Here is a 17295-nt window from a genome sequence, read left to right as displayed (position 1 = left end):
CAAAACGCCTCAGGAGCAGGGTCTGGGGTCCATCCTGGTGCTAAAAGCCAAACACAGGTCCCTGCCCAGTTACCAGGAGCAAGCCCCAGCCTCTGCCTTGCCAAGGCTGCCCCAGCCAGCAGCTGCTGCCCTCCACAGGCACTTCCCACTTGGTTAAGAACAGAGGAAACCAGATCCATTCAAGTCCCAATTCCAATATAAGGAAAGACCCCTGAACAAGCTGACTTGACTTTTCAATATTTTATTCTTGTATTTTGTACAGCTATATTTTACAACACGTTAATGCAGTTTAGACACAGCCAAACCCTGTCTCCGGAGTAGTTACAACACAAGCATGACGCAGAATGTGATGGATGAGACAAACTTTTCCAAAGAGAGCTTAGTTAGTGACGACTCCAAGTCCCTGTGTCTGCCTACACTTCAGAAAGGGATGGGCTCGTGCACCGTGGAAAACTTCCATGAAAAAGGCACCGTAGGACACGCCGTATAGGTCTGTACAAACCGGAAACCAGAACGAACTACACATTTTTCCTTCTGCAGCTTTTTTTGTTCTTTTTTTAAATACACACTTTGTAAATTGTAAACCTTCACTTGCAAAAAAATACAAATACACGGAGGCATTTTAGACAAAATATTTTCTTACTTATACAGATGCAATACTTAAAATATTCTCTTAAGTGCTCTTTCTCAATAAAGATTCTCAGATCCGTGTCTGCCTGCAGATACAAAATCGAGCCTTTAACACAACTTTATATTTTCAATATATCTTTTTTAGGTTTATATATATTTATTTTATATATATATTTATATATTTACAACTCTGCCATATATTCCTTAACCTTTGGTTAAAAAAATTAAAGCCCTCTGTTTGATAACATACCTAAATTTCTTCTTTCAAAAGAAAGCACATTTACATACAAAAGAAACATCTGTTCCCACAAAACGGACACATTCCTCATTTTGCAGACTACGTCAAGTCAGAACTGTTGCATACTCCCCCGCTTGGATATACAAAATGACTCTGCTTTTTGCTGACATGGTTTGCCTTACACATAGGAGAAGAAGCAATATTATTTTCTTAATGTTTGACGGCAGTGGGGGAAGGGGAGCTGCGTAGGCTCCCGGTCCCCACGCCCCTCCCCCCACCCCCGCGCCCAGCTACGATTTGCACTACTGGATGAAAGAGGCACTACGTCATGGGATGAACATTGTAAAGTGTTACAGTTTCCTTTGGGCAGGTTCTGTCTGAGAAGGGGCTCGGATGGAAAGCGTCAGCACGCCATGCTTCAGCAGGCTTTGGGCAGCTCCGGGGGCAGGTCGGTGGCGGACACACGGTATTGCACCTTGGTGTTGGTGATAGCTCCGTGCTTCTGGCGCAAGTGAAGGCGCAGCTGGCTTTTGTGACGGAAATGCAGGTTACACTTCTCGCACTGAAGGAAAACCAGAGGCAAACTGTTAGCTGTTATCGACCCGAGAAACATGTCAGGCCCAGAGAAGGAACTTTTCCCTGTGAGAGACCCGGCAGCTCTTCCTTTTCCAGGGCCGGGATAAGAACCCGTCTGCATCCGGCTTCTGTTAAGGGACCAGTAAGTATTGTGCAAATGTCCCATCCCTGCTTTCCAAAACGTTGCTCATATTTTTCTCCTGCATGAGCTGTGTTTCCCTGACTTAACTCCACAAGTTCAAGTCTTATGAAAAAACGCAGTTCAGATGAAAACTTTCCTCATTATTAAGGCTTCCCTGACTCTCTCTAGAATGAAAAGACTCCCTTTTTCCTTTGAACCTCTGTGAGATTTCTAGCCTTGCCTTATCATGTTGGAAATGACTTGAGGGCAGTGACCACTTTTTACTAAACTTTATAATCTTCCTAGTATCTAGTAGAATAATCTCTTAGGCAATTATGCATTAAATCTAAATACCTTTGGACAAATGGACTGCAAGAAGTCTGAATTCATGAAAATTATCAAACCTAAGACACACCTTCAAAAGTGCAGTTCTATACCTTCTTAAGTGTGCACCCTTTAGGTAAGTTAACAAGGCATCGATCAGCAAGTAGAGCTATTTCTTGCTTTGACTGAATGGATGGATGGATGGATGGTCACAGTTTTAGTGGAAAAGTTACTTAGAAGCAAAATGAATGACTAATCGGGGTAACTGGGACACAATTCTGGAATAGAAAAAGGACAATCGAGGTAAAAAGTAAGAAAATCCAAATAAAGCATGGACTTGTTCATAACGACGTATCAGGATGCAGCCACTAGTTGTGACAACTGTATGTTACCAACGTGAAATGCTAACAACAGGGCCACCGGGCGCACATGGGGACTCTGCACCCCACTTTGCACCTGACCTAGAAATTTAGAACTATTCTCAAATAAAAGGGTAATAAAATATGTTCATAGAATATGTTTTAAAGTAAAAACAGAAATAAATTTAGAGAAATAAAAAATACACTGGGAGGGGCAGTGAGTAGAAAGAGCCCTGGTCTTAGGAGAAATGGGGCCCATCCACGCCACCCTCTGCGGTGTGTCCTGAGCAGGTCATCTCTCTGGGTCCTGGGTGTCCCTTTCCTAGGGACAGAATCAGTACACTCTGCAGGTCACACTTAACCTGGATATCATGTGCATTTAAACTTCTAGGGAATAATTATAATAGCAAATGTTTATCATCTCCTTACTATATGCCAAGTACCACTCTGCACACGTTAGCAAATTCATTAACTGACTACTACAGCTCTGTGGGGTAAGTCCTAGTGTGGGCTCATTTTACAGCTGAGGAAATCAAGGCACTGAGAGGATAATCAATGGTGCCCAGGAACATACAGCAAGTAAGATATTTTCTCAAGGACTGATAAGCAAGCCAATGAAAATAACCACACTTCACTGTTAACATTTGTGGTATGGGTTAACCGTTCATTAGACCATTCTTGGTGCTCCGGAGCACCATGATTCTGATGAGTAATCCTGGCATCTGGCTGCTGGCCATCTGCTCCCTCTTGAAATGACCTCCTCTCTGCTTTATTTTATATCACCTTCTCCAGGTTCTCCTCCTACTCCTGTGGTTGCTTCTTCCAAAACTCCTTAGGTCCTCTTAAATAGACATCAAGCCTAGCACAAAGGAGTGTTCTAAGCACCCAATAAACATTTGTGGAATAAATGAGTAACTCCACCACTTCTGTATCCATAGTCAAGACCTCTTCCCTAAGACCCAGATCACCTAGCCCAATATCCCAACTTTAAAGATGAGCACACTGAGACCTGGGCCGAGGTCAAGCAGGTTGACTTTGGAACTCAGGCCCAAATCCAGGTCTATGATCACCAGTTCAGTGATCATCCTGCTGTTTGCTTGAGATTGGAGCAAACAGTTCTGCAGCCCCACCCCTCTACCTCCCTGTTCCTCCCAGGTCAGCCAGTGGCCACAAAGGCTCCCTTACATGGTAGGGTTTCTCTCCCGTGTGGATTCGCAGGTGGCTCTTTAGAGTCTGAAGGTGCCGGAACCGGGTGCCACAGATTTCACACGGGTAGGGCTTCTCGCCAGTGTGGATGAGCACGTGGGCGCGGAGGTGGGCCACCTGGAGAGAAGAGCAAAGCATGAGAAGCCCCGTCAGGGAGAGCTGTACACCCCTCCGCAGCCACATGCACAAGCTGAGGGGTCCTTTCCCCACGCCCCCTGCTCACCTGTACAAATCTGGCTCCGCAGGTTTCGCATTTGTAGGGCTTCTCTCCAGAGTGAATTCGAGTGTGGGTTTTCAGGTTCGCAGGCCGGTTGAACTGGGCCCCACAGATGTTACAACGATAGGGCTTCTCACCTGTTACCGAGAGAAAGGGAAGAAGGACAGCTATATTCAGTAGAGGTCCCCACAGTCCCTGGCCCCGGGATTTCAAAGCGGGCTGCCTTTCGACTTTCTGTCCCTTGGAAGATGTCAAAGAGAGGACCTGGACACCTGAATCCTGGCCTGCCCACTGCCCCTACACACACCCCAGCATCCCTTGGTCAAAGTCAAGAAGCAGAGTAGAAACGATGCTGGGTGTGGGGTAGGAGGAGATCAAGGTTCCGGGAAGCCTTGGACCAGCTCTGTCATTAGGATTATCTAACAGTGGGACTTGGGAAAGTCACTCTCCTTCTCTGGGCCTCTGTTTCCCCCTCTGGAACTGGAGGGGCAAAATTTAGATGGTCTGGTAAGGCCCTTCCAGCTCTTTGCTTGGATAAAACTCATTCAGTAGTCAACCCACTGAGCAGGGAGATACAATCGGGCTGCTCTAGTTTCTCTCTTTGAGAACAAACATACTTTTCCGCTTGTGGCAACTACAGCTGGATTCCATTTGCAGACGGGCGGGGCCCAAGTTGGAGCAGATGCTCAGACAGAGGAAACCAACAGAAGGGCTGTGCCTTCCTTCATGGAAAGTTTCTGGGATAAAGGAGCCATTTAAAATACCAAAAGAGAGTCAACTCTGGACAACAATCAGGTTATTAGAAGCTACCTGGTAAAGGAATGCGAGTTGATAAGGAATACGCCCTTAGAGGAAACCAAGAGGCCTTTTGGTTTTTTTCTTTGTGGCTTTACAAAGGCCAACTCTACTTTGTGTCTCTCAGCCTTAGTTTCTCCCCCTGGACAATGGGATTAACACTTCTGACTCCAGCAAGAGTAGAGAAGTAGGAGAGAGCAACTCAGAGGAAAGACAGAGAACACAGGGAGTAGATGAGTCACTAAGTGAAGACGTGACGGGGCCTGCTCTCTGCCTCACCCCACCAGGTACCAAGCCCCCAGACTGCGTTCTCTGGAATCCTCTCTCTGTCCTGACCCCAGTGACCTTGGCGAGCTCAGGTGGGCTGGGGCAGGACCATACCCGTATGGACGGTCTTGTGGCTGGCGAGGTTGCCCTTGTAGCGGAAGGAGGCCTGGCAGCGGTCACACTTGTAGGGTTTGTCACTGTGGGTCTGCAGCGTGTGCCTCTTGAGGGAGGCCTCCTCAGAGAAGCGGCAGTCACACTCATTGCAGAAGAAGGCCCCATTCTCTGTCAGAGGAGGGGAGGGGACACCACCGTCAGCATGAGGGAGGGAGGGAGGCCTCCAAGGCCCCCTCACCTCTGTATGCACCCCCAGTGCCCCTGCCCACCCAACACACATGGGAGCCCCGAGCAAAGGACCTGTGGGAATTTTGTTTTCCTTAGCATTTACAGTCTCAGTCCCAAAGGAGAAAGGAGACAAATTGGAACATTAAGGTACAGAAGGGAAGCTCAAACCAGCAGGTACCCATATGGCCAAGACCAGCTGGAGGAAAGCTCAGCAGGGCTCTTCCTTTGCTGGAGAGCACTGAGAACTATTTCTCTTATCAGTTCATAGTCTTATTTGCATCCATATGCCCTCAGTGAGACCTTTCAAGTCCCTGAGCCTCTGTCTGTGTCTCTATCTTTAAAATCAGGATAATGAACCCCTGTTCTACCTACTTCACAGGAGCACATGATAAGACACAAAGCATCACAGGAATGTAAGATATTAATCAGATGCAATAATACTTTGAAGTCATTGGGAAGATTAATGACAAACACGGTCACCCTTGCACCGATCTGCATTTCGTGTCTCCCAAACACTTTGGTGAGACGAGGAGAACAGAGATAATGGTGGAAGCAGAAACAGAGGCCCAGAGAGAAGGAAGCAGAGTGCAGGCCAAGGGCAAATGAGCCCAGGGGACTGGCGGGGACAGTGCTCTCAACTACAGGTCCACGACCCTGTGCCAAACTTCTCAGTGTAACTTTTTCCCCTTGTTGTAACAATTTGAAAAACACACATCGTAATGGCTCAGCCCTAATTCGATATTACTGGGGTGTATTACTGTGGCTAGAGATGCAAGAAAACAGAGTTTTTCATCTGGTAAAAACTGGGGATGTCAAAGATAGCCTACCCAGAAATTCCAATGGAATAATTTAGGTTAACTAATCTAATTCAGCTAACATCTGCTGAATACCCAGTCTGTTCCAGAGGCTCACTAGGACTTAGGGGAGATGCAGGAACCCATCAGTGAGCATGCTCCCCTTACGCGGTGGACAGCCCCGCAGGGCCACTGACACGTGCACAGATCCTGCCCCAGAAGTTGAGGTCTGGAGGGGCTGAGAATCTCTGGGAGTTACAGCCAGCCCACAAGCTACCTTTTCTGCAATGATGCTGAAAAGTCTGTTTGGTCATTCTCTGTTACCCCAGGTTAACTCTAACACCCCATCTCCTGCTTTGGTGAGCCTAGTTCCCTAAGAGGTCAAGAGTGGGGTGATCAGCTGGTGCTGATGAAGTTCCAATTATGAGTTCCTCCCAATCAGTGACAACAGCATAAATAAGATGGAAGACAAACCCTGCGGAGTGGAGGTGGGGGCCAGCCTTCTCCCTGGCCAGAGGGTGGGGGGAGTGCATGGGGGGTGGGAAGGGACTCACCACAGCTGGAGTCTGAGTACTCAGACTGGGTCTCTCCCATCTCCTCGGGGAACGTGGGGCCAGCAGTGTGGAGGCACATTTCCGAGTGCTGCGGGGACTGCGAGCCGCAGGACGTGCACTTGGGGGGATGCAGGTAGAGGGGCGAGTGGCTCTCGCTGCTGCTGCTCCGGGGAGAGCCTGTCAGGGACCTGGGGGCGGAAGGAAAGGGCCTCAGCACCTGGAACTGGAGCAGAGCCGAGCCCTCCCCTAGTCCCCATCCCCGGACTAAGTTTCTTCCCCTCGGAACTGCAGGCTGCAGCCTCCCTCAGTCCACAGCCAGAATGAACATCCCCTGCCACACCAAGACCACAGGGAATGCCCTTCTACCACAGGAGGGAATTCTTTCACTTGCTATGAAAAAATATTCAGATGCTTAATATTCTTCTTTACTTAGGTTAATTCAATCATTAGGCACTTACTCCACACCTCCAGTGGAGGCATCTCAGGCAAGACAATAGCACAGCCCCTGCACCCACCAGAAGAAGTGATCCTGGAACCCTGCCAGGTGACGCCCTCAGCCCAGACCTGGATGGCCTGTGAAATCACCTGTTGACGATGTTATTGAGTCGGCTGGCCTGTGAGATGGTGGAATCCTCCCCACTGGCGCTGAGCTTAGTTGGGGACTGGAGGTCAAGGTTTTCAGGCTCCATGGGTGGCTGGCAGGCTGGTGGGGCTGTGAAGGTTCGAGGTGAAAGGCGGCCCAGCTCAGCCTGCTCGGGCCCCTCTGGTTTGGCATTCTGGTTGAGGCTGTTGAGCACAATAAACTTGTATTTCTTCCAGTTGCAGGCTTTGGGGTCGGTGGGGCTCTTGGCTGGAGGGGAGCCAGAGGTCTGAAGGATGCAGGCATTCTTGCTGCTACAGGACTCCGTGGGTGAGTTGGGCTGGCAGTCAGACTTCTGGGGGCTCTGCGGACTAACCAGACCCTTCCGGTTTAGGGGTGCATTGGGGGGCTCGAAATGCAGGGCAATCTCATCCTCTGAGGAAGGTCTCTCTTCCTCCTTGCCAGCCTTGTCACAGGGGAAGTACGGGGCATTCCGGGCTGAAGGGGCCGCCGGCTTGGGGCCGTCAGCCACACTGTAGTGCATGTCACTCCGTGCCTCCTCTGGGGCCGCCTCCTTGGGTGAGTAGATGTTGCTGTGGCACACACTGGGGGACAGCTCCATGGCCAGCCGGCTGTACTCCCCTGGGACTGGCCTGGCACTATCGCAGGGGAGGGCCCGCTCCTTGGGGAAGGGGTTGGCCACGGGCATCCGGGCATCCCGCAGTTCCTCGTCGGAGAAGAGGAAGCTGCTGACGGGGAGGTGGCTGTACACGGGGTAAGAGGCTGGCGGCGTGGACAGACCACTGTACAGGCTGGGGGCAAAGGCTCTGCTCTCACACCCAGGGGCGTTCCTCAGCGGCAGGTTGTTCTCCACCACCTCCCGACCCCGATAGGCCATGATCTCTTGGGGCATCAGCATCCGGCTGTTCGGGAACTCTTCACGGGGAGGCTTGATGGCAGGGACCATCTCTGCTTCACTGCAGGAGAAAAACAGAAGACAACGGCCTCCAGATGAGAACTACTAATCAGACCATCTTCCAAGTGACACTGGCCTATGTGACCACAGGTGTGCTTGGGTCAGCTGGACGAAGATGTGGCTCTGCAGTGGGGAAATATGTGCAATTACAAGGCATTTCTGCTTGAAACCTAGCAATCTAGCCCAGAGTTGGGGACATAAGGCCCAGAGAAGAGGAGAGAGTTTTACCCATACAATCTGTGCCTGTTTACACACCATCTTGTACATTTAAGTCACATATGTATGTAGGTAGGTGAGTCTGTAATTCCCCAGATTATTACACAACATAAAGTTTTCAGAGCCTTTATCTCTTGTCGCCCATGGAAAATCCTACAAAGAAGGGAAGGCAGGTATCACTGCCTCCTTTTATACACAGGGAGACTAAAGATCAGAGTGGGAAGAAATGCAATTCTGGTGCCGCGTGTGCAGAGGGCCAAGACAAACTGGTGCCCTGCCGAGGAAAGGACTCAAGTCGTGGGCAAGTGAACTTTGGAGAACTGGCAGCACTGCTTGTGCAGGAAGCCCTGACTCGGAAGCAGCCAGACCTGGTTTCGGATCCCAGCTGAGCCACTTAACAGCTATGTGACCTGGAGCTAGTTACTTAACCACTCCAAGCACAGGGCCTGACCTACAGAAAGTACTCACACTCGATGGCAGTGATGATCTTGCCACCATTACCCACAGAAGACAAAGAGCTCTAGCTGCATATACTTGAAGAGACACTATGTGGGTGAAACATAGGGCAACTCAAGCATGATCACAGTTAACAGAGCTGGAACCAGTGAGTAAAGATTAAGGGAACCACTTCGACTCATCATAAAGTACTTTCTGACTGTGCAAGGTAGACCACGTGGCTCTGGGAGCACTGAGTTCCTGGCTCCAGGAGGAGTTTAAACAGAGGCTAGAAACCCTTCTGTTTGAGAAAGGTTGCAGTCATCCCAGAGCAACGAACCAAATCGTTCCCAACAAAGCTACTTGCTTCTTTGGCTCTCGAATGCCTCACCTTTAAGTAATGGTCATGTCTTTCCAGCCCTTGGATAAGGAGTTAGCTAAAATAGCAGGGAATTCTAAAGGACAGGAACTGAAGAAAAAGCTGAGTGGTAATCATAAGAACATATACAGAGAAGCTGACATCCAAGCTTGGCCTCGCAGGACAGGTAGGAGAAAAGGGCCTATCAAATGAGAAAGCCAAGAGGCGAGGATGCACAAGACACATCTGGATAGCACCATGGAGGCAGGTTGGCCCGGAGCTCGAGTTCACAAGGGCAGGAGTGTGTAAAAACAGTGGGAATATAGGCTGTGGCACATTATAGAGCATTATTTTTTTCTAAATAGATGCATTATGGAGGGTTTCTGACCCTCTCTGATCCCTTTTATCTCCAAGGCTTCCATCTGGTGGCAGCTCACCTGGCCTTGATAACCTTCCGGCAAGTGTCCACAACATGCTCCATCTGCAGGTACATAGCTGTGGCCATCACGGCCATAATGTTGCCCTCCCGCAGATTGAGCCGAGAGGTGTACATGAAGTCCAGGAGGATGCAGAACCCCTCGGGGTTGATCTCGGGATCGAGATTGATCACACTAAGGTTGCATTTCAATTGGTCTGTGAAGATGCTGTAGAACAAGCCACTGGAAAACAAGCAAACATCTCACTATAGCACATGTATAGACTCTGTCACCAATTACAGTCAGCATCACATGCGGTGCCTCCTCTAGGCCCTAGCTCCAAAACTTCTGTAGCAATTAATAATGGTTCCATGTACGGAGTGCTTACTATGTGCCAGTGAGTCACAATGTACTTCTCAAACATTATCTTGTGTTCCTCACAAACTTCCAGGTAGGTGCTATCATCCTCCCCCTTTACAAATGGAGGAGCTAAGATCAGAGAGGTTGAGTGATTCTCTGAAAGTCCTAGAACCTGTTTTCTTTTTAGTGTTAACTGTGCAGATAACCAGAGTTAAATTTAACACTCATTTGCAATAACTATTTTTGTCTGTATCTTTGGGATACGCTTTTCCCTTGATCATTTTATTCTTGTTCTAAAACTCATGCTATATTTAAAAAAATAATGAAGTCAGGTAATGGTGACGGATAAATAAAATGATGTCTACATCTACATTCTACTGCTTTTCTCTGAAAGACCTGAGTGCCCCCAGATACCATGTGGTCTGCAGGAGTCTGGCGGTTAGGAACAGCATGGTAGCCACCTCAATTCCACTAGCTTTGACCAGAAAGAAGCAATGCAACTTTGGATAAGATACTTAACAACTTCGCACCTTGATCCCCTTATCTGCAAAGCAGGAACAATAGTGTCTACCTCCCAGGGTTGTGGCAAGAAGGAACGCGTAGAGGGTATAGAGTGATGCCTGGCACATAGTAAGCACACAGTTACCATTAACTTTTATTATTGCATCTCCATAGACTTGTTCTCTCCACTACTAAACAAATAGGTGCTTGTTTTGGAGGTCAAATAAGTTCTCCACCAGCAATCGAGACGCTTGACTCTATATCAGTTCACTGTGAGTATCCTTGTTTTATCATCCACAAAACTGAGGCAATCATGACGTCCATAACCCAGGCCACTATGAAGATCTAGGGAGATGATGGAATATAAAATTGCTCTGAACACATGAAATCCTTGACAAATATGAAGAAGTAACTGGGTCACTTTCATTAACTTACCCATGGGAATATAGCCACAGTATAAAATAAAGCCAGGTATGGAATAAAATAACAAAAGATTTCAAATTAACTTGCTCAATATGTTTTTAAAAGTCTCTTTCACTTTTCATGTTTTCAGCATGTGAACTGGAGTTATTCTCCATGTTTGCCCCCAACACAGCAAAAGGCCCACATGTTCCTTTTTGCTCACTTCCAGCGCCGCCTGCACCATCACTCTACGTGTATTCATCTACCTTTCCCTTCCAGACCCTCACCTGCAGGCCATGAGGACTGTCTTATGGGCTCTAAACTGCTCACGGCTCACCACTATGACAACATCAGTCAAGATATCGCGGCTCCGGAGGCGATTGAGGTTGAGAAGGACATCACTGGCGTGGCGGGTGAACTGGATACAGCTGTCAGCTGGAGAGGCCATTTCGTCTTCACCTGCAAAGGAAGGTCAAAGTCCTGTCAGTTCTCTGCAACCTGTTTTCTGCTCACCAGGACCTTAAAACAGCTTGTTCAGGCCACTAGCATCTGGAATACAAACTGAGGCCCCTCGTGTTTGGTCTTTAAACAATTCACGGCCCCTCTCTGGGCACTACTGTTCACATCTATAAAATGGGGAGGATGACTTTTATCCAACAAGTCAGAAGAGAAAGCCCTTTATGGAAAAGGGGAAGGAAGTGAATATTTACGATGTTTTTCTCATATACCAAGTACTGTGCCAGCACTGAGAGGCAGTGAGTGAATCCAGGCTTTGAAGGCCAACATGCTAGCTTTACCTTTTCATGCTGTGTGACTTAAAGCAGATTGCTCGGTGCTTCTGAGCTTTGGTTTTCCGAAGTGAGAGCAGTAACAACTATGTGGTTGTAAAAATTAGAGCTATATGCCTGATCAATAGTCTAGGTTCTCAAAAATTATAGCTATTCTCATCCGTATATCATTTCTCCTCTATTAGATTTTAGAATTATCTCAATGTACCTCAAGCACCTAGCACATTGCCAGTGCGTAGTAGATGGCTAAATTAATGTGAGCTAAGAAATAAGTATGGGAATGAGTAATCTCACAACAGTGTTAAGATAGTCTAATGCAGGAGTGGAGCAGGAGGGATGGGGGTGATGGAGAGGGAATCGGCTATCCTTTCCCTCATCTAAGAAAAAGTGGCAAAGTTCACAGAAATATATGCATTGCAAAACTCAAGAGAAATCGTTTTTCCACACAATTTGAAAGCATATAATTCAATTACTTACCCAATGCCTCGATTCACAGTCCAAATTTTTGCTTATAACCTGCAGGGAAGAGAAAAAGGCAAACAGAAATTGATTTAATGAATGTAAGATTGTCCACTACAGTCTTATTTTAGGACACATGTGTTTAGTTTTACTTTGATAGCTGCAGCCTGCCAGCTGGTGCGGTTTTACCATAAGCTAGCAAGCAGTTTCCAGCACTGCTCTTACAAGAGCAACAGGAGTCTGAAGCCACACAATAATGTTTATACCCTGAGTAATGGGGATATGTTACATATATGTATACACATATGTCTCCTTTCTCATATGGAAAAAGTGTGTGCCACCCTAAAGCCACTGAATTTATGGGAAACAAAAAATTTAAAGAAAGAAAAACTTCAGTATGGAGGACGATCCTTCAGGGGCCTAAAAACTTTGTATGCTTTTCAAAACCTGCTAAAATACTATCTTTCAAGTCCTAGAAATGGTTCCACAAGGCCAACAAAGTCAGTCAACATTTTTATGCCAGTTTCAACGGTGACAAAACAGAGACTCGGGTTCAAGTGCTTTGCCCAGGACAAACAGCCAGGCAGTACTTCCCAACTGTCCGAAACGCTTAAGATGCACTACGGAATACAACCTGACATGGCATATCTATGCTTTTCTTAAGAACTTTGCCTTCTGCCTAAAAGTTTTCTCTCCCGTCCCTCCTGGGTGCAAGACCAGGTACAGTGTCACAAGTCTCCCAAGATTGTGCTTCCCCCTGCTGGTGAAAGAATTAACTGTGTTTAGCTGAGAACTGCTCAGGGGCCACTCATGAAACACGCACCTTATCTGAGCTGGATTCTCAAAACCAAATTAATTTAAGGTTCTGTTAGGAGACTTTCATTTATGACTGTATATGGGCTACAGAACAAAACAATACCTGAGCTCTTTCTCCCACCCCCACGCCTTTAAAAAAAAATCCTAGGCCTTACAGCTATTTTCCAGGTAAAGGGGCCCCAGGCCAGGGAGGTCCTGTTAGGCCACACAGAGGGTAAGTAGCCCAGTCCTAGATCTTCTGGCTCAAATTCCTGATCCCTTTCCAAATCAGCCTACGTGCTGTAAAACATGCAAGACAGCACCCTGATGTGGGTGAATTTCATTTTTAAGTTCCTTCCCCCACACAAACACTTTGCCCCCATTCCAGGCTGCTGAGTCTTACCAAATGAGCACTCTAAAAGGAGAGGTTTCCTTGAGTCTGTAACCAAAAACTCTGACATTTCTCTGTAGTCCCAAGTGTCAGTCACTCAATCTCATCGGCTTCAAGGTTAGGTGTGTATGTGAGTGAGTGGGGATGGGGTTAGAAAATGGGGGAAGGGAGAGGACAGAAAAAGACAAAAGAACCTGTTTCCCCCTCTCCCCATCCTAACTCAAAATGGGCAGAGAGACACACTAACTTGGTTCTACCGAAGTTCAATGATTGTCTCCTTTGAAAAAGAATGCTGAAGGCACACGTGAGGTTTATTTATAAACCCTCTCCTCACTCCTCACGGAAAAGATCTTTAAACACTTCTGGAATCCCTAAGGCTGTCCTTTAGCCAGCTTCAACCACCAGCTCGCCTGTGGATTTCCAGTCACACACTTTTGGAACCACAGGAAGCCCAGATTTGCCATTTCACCTTGACACTTGGCAATGACTCACTCCAGATTTGGACTGAAACAAACAAAACAGTTCCCCTGGGTCTAATATCAGCCATGGTCTATCTAGGCTGTGCACTTTTCACTCTAAACCTCTGCCTGGGTTGGCCAGAAACAAATGCACATACACTAAGGTCCATGTCATTGTTAAGTCCACTCCTTCCTACACAGCTGTCTCAGGAGACCCACAATTAGTGAATATGTGGGTTATGGTGGGTGTGGGCAACAGGCTTCCCTCTAGATGCTCTGGGTGTGGAGGCACCACTAGCATTCGGCTTGTTTATTTACAGACCACTCAGCTCTTTCCAGCCCATTATTGTATCTGATCCCCATAACAGCTCTGATTTACTGGGAAGGACACTGAGGCTCCGAGGGCTAAGCCTTGCCCAACATCTCAAAAGTAATCACCAGCCACCCCTGGACAAGCCTGTCTGCTAGCTTCAGACATCCTCCGGATGCCACACACAAGACTTATTCCACACACACACACACACACACACACACACACACAACCAAGAGAGCAGAGATGTGCAGGAGAAACTGACAAGCCAAGGGCCCAGACCTGGACTGCTCTGACCCCACCCCCACCCCAGCCACAGTAACTACCAAGGGAGTTAAATAACCACCAAGGTGAGAGTTAGATAACCACAAAGTTGAAGGTTGTTTTTCCCCCCTTTCCCCTCCCCCATGACCCAAACACTTTCACTACTTTGTTGCTTTAAACTCAGACAACTTAAGGAAAATGGCAGGTCCTTTTAAAGGGTCTTGGAGAAGGAAAAAAGAGGGTTCTCCCTCTGAAAAAGAAAGAAAGGAAGGGGAGGGGAGAAAGGAAGGAAAGAAGAAAGAAAGGAAGGAAGGAAGGGAGAAAAGAAAAAAGAAGAGAAGAGAAGGAAAAAAGTAAAAATGACAGGAAAAAAAAAAAAAGAGATGAGAGGAAGGCCAGAGGCTAGGTTTGGAGAGAAAGCCAGCCAATAGAAAGACCCCATCCTTTTCCTCAGTCCTCCACTCCGCCCGGCACTAGGCAGCCCCCTTCTCTCCCTCACATGCCGGCCCAAACCGGAGCCGGGACGCGGGAGCAAGCCGGCACAGACTGGCTCACCCCCACTATACCATACGCACTATACCATACCTGTCTGTCAGGGCCTGCCCACCCGGGGGCGTTGTGCCACCACTGCTGCCCAACCACCTCCAAGCCCCCGCAGGCTCGGCGGAGGCCCCGTGACACTACCGTGGCAGCCCTTAATTTGGTTGCATTCAGGTAAAACTTTTCGTGCACCTCGGTAACTAACATTGTGTGTGCCTTTTTTTTTTTTTTTTCCTGTTATGCTGTCAAGGCAGGGGGCAGTAAGGGGAATGGCACAGCCCTCTCATTCCCGGAACGTAGTCGATCTCAGCTCAGCGGATTTCACAGAACACTCTGCCTATCGCTGGCTCCAACGAGAAGTAACTTTCCAGGAAGCTGCCGGCCCCGACGGCCGCCAGGATCGCTGCCTGCGCGGCGCGGGCCGCCGGGGATTCACCGGAAAGGGAGGGGGCGCCCCGGGAGGCTCCCGGAGAATAAATAAAGCACACTTTCCCCTAAATCCCAGTCAGACAAGTTACGTAGTAGAGCAGGTCCAGAACACAGGATTTTGGGTCTAGTCCGAGACTAATTTGCCCAATCCTGGCGTTTATTTGACTGGGGGTCATTTCTTTTTTTCTTTTCTCTTGCCCCCCAACTCCCTTTCTAAGAGGGGTCTGGTGAGGCTTCAAGGTCTAAAAGGTGGAGTCCCCAGGACTCAGGGACTCCCGTCCAGCGCACCCCGGCCGAGCTGGACAAAAACTAAACCGAAAGCCCCTTCCGCCTACGTTGGCAAGTAGGGGAACCTAGCTCCTCTGGGTTTCCGCTAAAGTCTTTAGAATAGGACCTGCCAGGCCGAACTTGGCCAGGTTTAGGGATTTCCGAATTTGATTTCACCGAAACCCCGTAGAAACACGGTCGGGATTCAGCAGAAGCCAGGACGGCGACCCCAGCGCCCGCACAGGCGCGCTCAAGTTGTCTCGCCTTCCCAGTTACAGCGCCTGGGAGCCATCTCCACATAGCGGCCTCCAAGAGGCGCTTTCGGGGGCGGATGCTGGGGAACTGGGGTTGAAAAAGACGCCGCTTTTAAGGCCAAAGATGGGTCTTAAAACTGGCGTTGGCGACTCACTGAGCCACGCAACCCATCAGCGAAGGAGGAGGTTTCAAGGTCCGCTCACAAAGATTGGGCCTGTTCAGTCTAGTAAAATTCTACTTTGAGGCTTTCTCATCCCTTCGCCCGGTGGAATAATGGTGAAAGGGAAGGCTGAAATCTAATATGGTATGGAGTGCGAATCCAGAAAGGGAAGTTAAAGTTAAGAAAATGCACTTATTGGAAATTAGGCGTCCAGTGGTTCCGGGAGCTCAAACCTAATCATGTTTTACCGCTACTTAACACTAGAGGGAGGCCTCGCACCGGGGCTGGAAACCAACAGCCCCCTTGTCGCCCCGCCCTCCTTCCTTCCCATTGACCCAGTTTCGACAGTCTCGGGACGTGGAGAACTCCGTCCTCCACCCCGTCCCTCCCCCAACCCCCGCCCAATCCCGTCCGGCCGTTGGATTATTGGTAATCTAATAACTCCAATAACTCGCGAAATTCAAAGAACAACGTGCAAGTGCAAAACACTGTTTAGGGACAAGGACGAGGAGTATCAGTAAGGCTGGAGCTGCCGCAGTGAAACCCGAATCGGGGTTCACGCCGGAGGAGCGCTCCCCCTCTCCCGCAGCATCACAGCTAAGAAACTGCTCCGGTCTGGCCGCAGTGGTCCCGCGGTAGGGGGTGAGGTCAAAAGGCGGAGTTGTTTTTGTTCTGTGGGGGACTCTCTTCTCTGGGGAGCGGGAGGGTGGGGAGTGGACAGTAGATGAAAGCGAATTCGATAACGTGGTGGCCTCGGCAGTCGTTTTGGGTGACTGAGGTGTTCGGGGACAGTATGTCCTGACTTTCATTTCTATCACGTTCCCTGACAACAGCGCTCTTGCAAGCCTGCAAGCTTCTAGGAAATGCAATAAAACAGGGATGTGTTTTATCAGCAAGATCTGAAGAGGAGCTGCAGAAGGGAGGCTCCCCATGCTCCCAGCTTGCCACAGCCTTCCAGAAAGGGTCAGGCAGACAATGCCAGCAAACCACGTCCTAAGCAAAGATATCTCGGCCATCCTGGTTGGAGCCGCTCAGCCTTTGCAAAAAAGGCTGGTGGGGGAGGGGAGCGGCATGATCTTCCCAAGCAAACAATGCCTTCAAAAACCTGATCTGGACAGAAGTCAGCCAAGGTCTTTTTATTCACGTTAATGAAGATGGAAGGCACTAACTGTCCTTGGAAAGCGATGAGTCAAATTTGACCGCTCTTCAAACACGTCCCCAGATTCGTTTCCAACCCAACAGAGGAGCGTTTCTCCGACGCGGCCTCCAACAGCTCCCACAGTGGGAGAGGCTAAACTCGACTCTGGCGGGCCAGGGAGACGGAGCTGACTGCGTCTCCTGCGGGTGTGCGTGCCGGCGGTAACTAGGGCCACCAGGATACGGAGGCACATTTGCCATCTTAGGTTTTTAGCTCCCCAAAAGAAAAGTTAGCTACGAAGCCGCTGTGGCACAGATTCTATGAGGAGTACACTCTGCTGATCAATACGACTCACCCACAAAACTGATTTTTCT

General features: G+C 48.7%; 1 protein-coding gene across 6 annotated transcripts in view; it reads right to left on the bottom strand.

Moving 5' to 3' along the window:
* Positions 1–225: 225 nt before the first annotated feature.
* The window catches only part of BCL6 (BCL6 transcription repressor), a 50442-nt gene continuing 33372 nt past the window's right edge, over positions 226–17295 (bottom strand). For 3 of the 6 annotated variants that reach the window (XM_037131732.2, XM_037131733.2, XM_037131731.2), the window contains exons 2-10: positions 11933–11971; positions 10955–11126; positions 9426–9647; positions 7009–7980; positions 6424–6611; positions 4848–5015; positions 3678–3808; positions 3434–3571; positions 226–1430 (exon numbers count right to left, since the gene is read on the bottom strand). In XM_037131732.2, the coding sequence (XP_036987627.2) occupies positions 1287–1430; positions 3434–3571; positions 3678–3808; positions 4848–5015; positions 6424–6611; positions 7009–7980; positions 9426–9647; positions 10955–11115 (2124 nt within the window). In that variant the 5' untranslated portion in view covers positions 11116–11126; positions 11933–11971 and the 3' untranslated portion in view covers positions 226–1286. Of the gene's footprint in view, positions 1431–3433; positions 3572–3677; positions 3809–4847; positions 5016–6423; positions 6612–7008; positions 7981–9425; positions 9648–10954; positions 11127–11932; positions 11972–13112; positions 14165–14717; positions 16151–17295 lie in introns of those variants that run through there. The other 3 variants (XM_037131730.2, XM_037131729.2, XM_037131734.2) reach the window with 3 other exon arrangements.

This window comes from Artibeus jamaicensis, unplaced genomic scaffold (assembly GCF_021234435.1).
Source record: "Artibeus jamaicensis isolate MK-2021 breed Jamaican fruit bat unplaced genomic scaffold, CSHL_Jam_final scaffold_474, whole genome shotgun sequence".
In the NCBI taxonomy this organism is placed as follows: Eukaryota; Metazoa; Chordata; class Mammalia; order Chiroptera; family Phyllostomidae; genus Artibeus; species Artibeus jamaicensis.
Note: the sequence above shows the minus strand (reverse complement) of the source record. Positions and strands in the feature narration are given on the sequence as shown.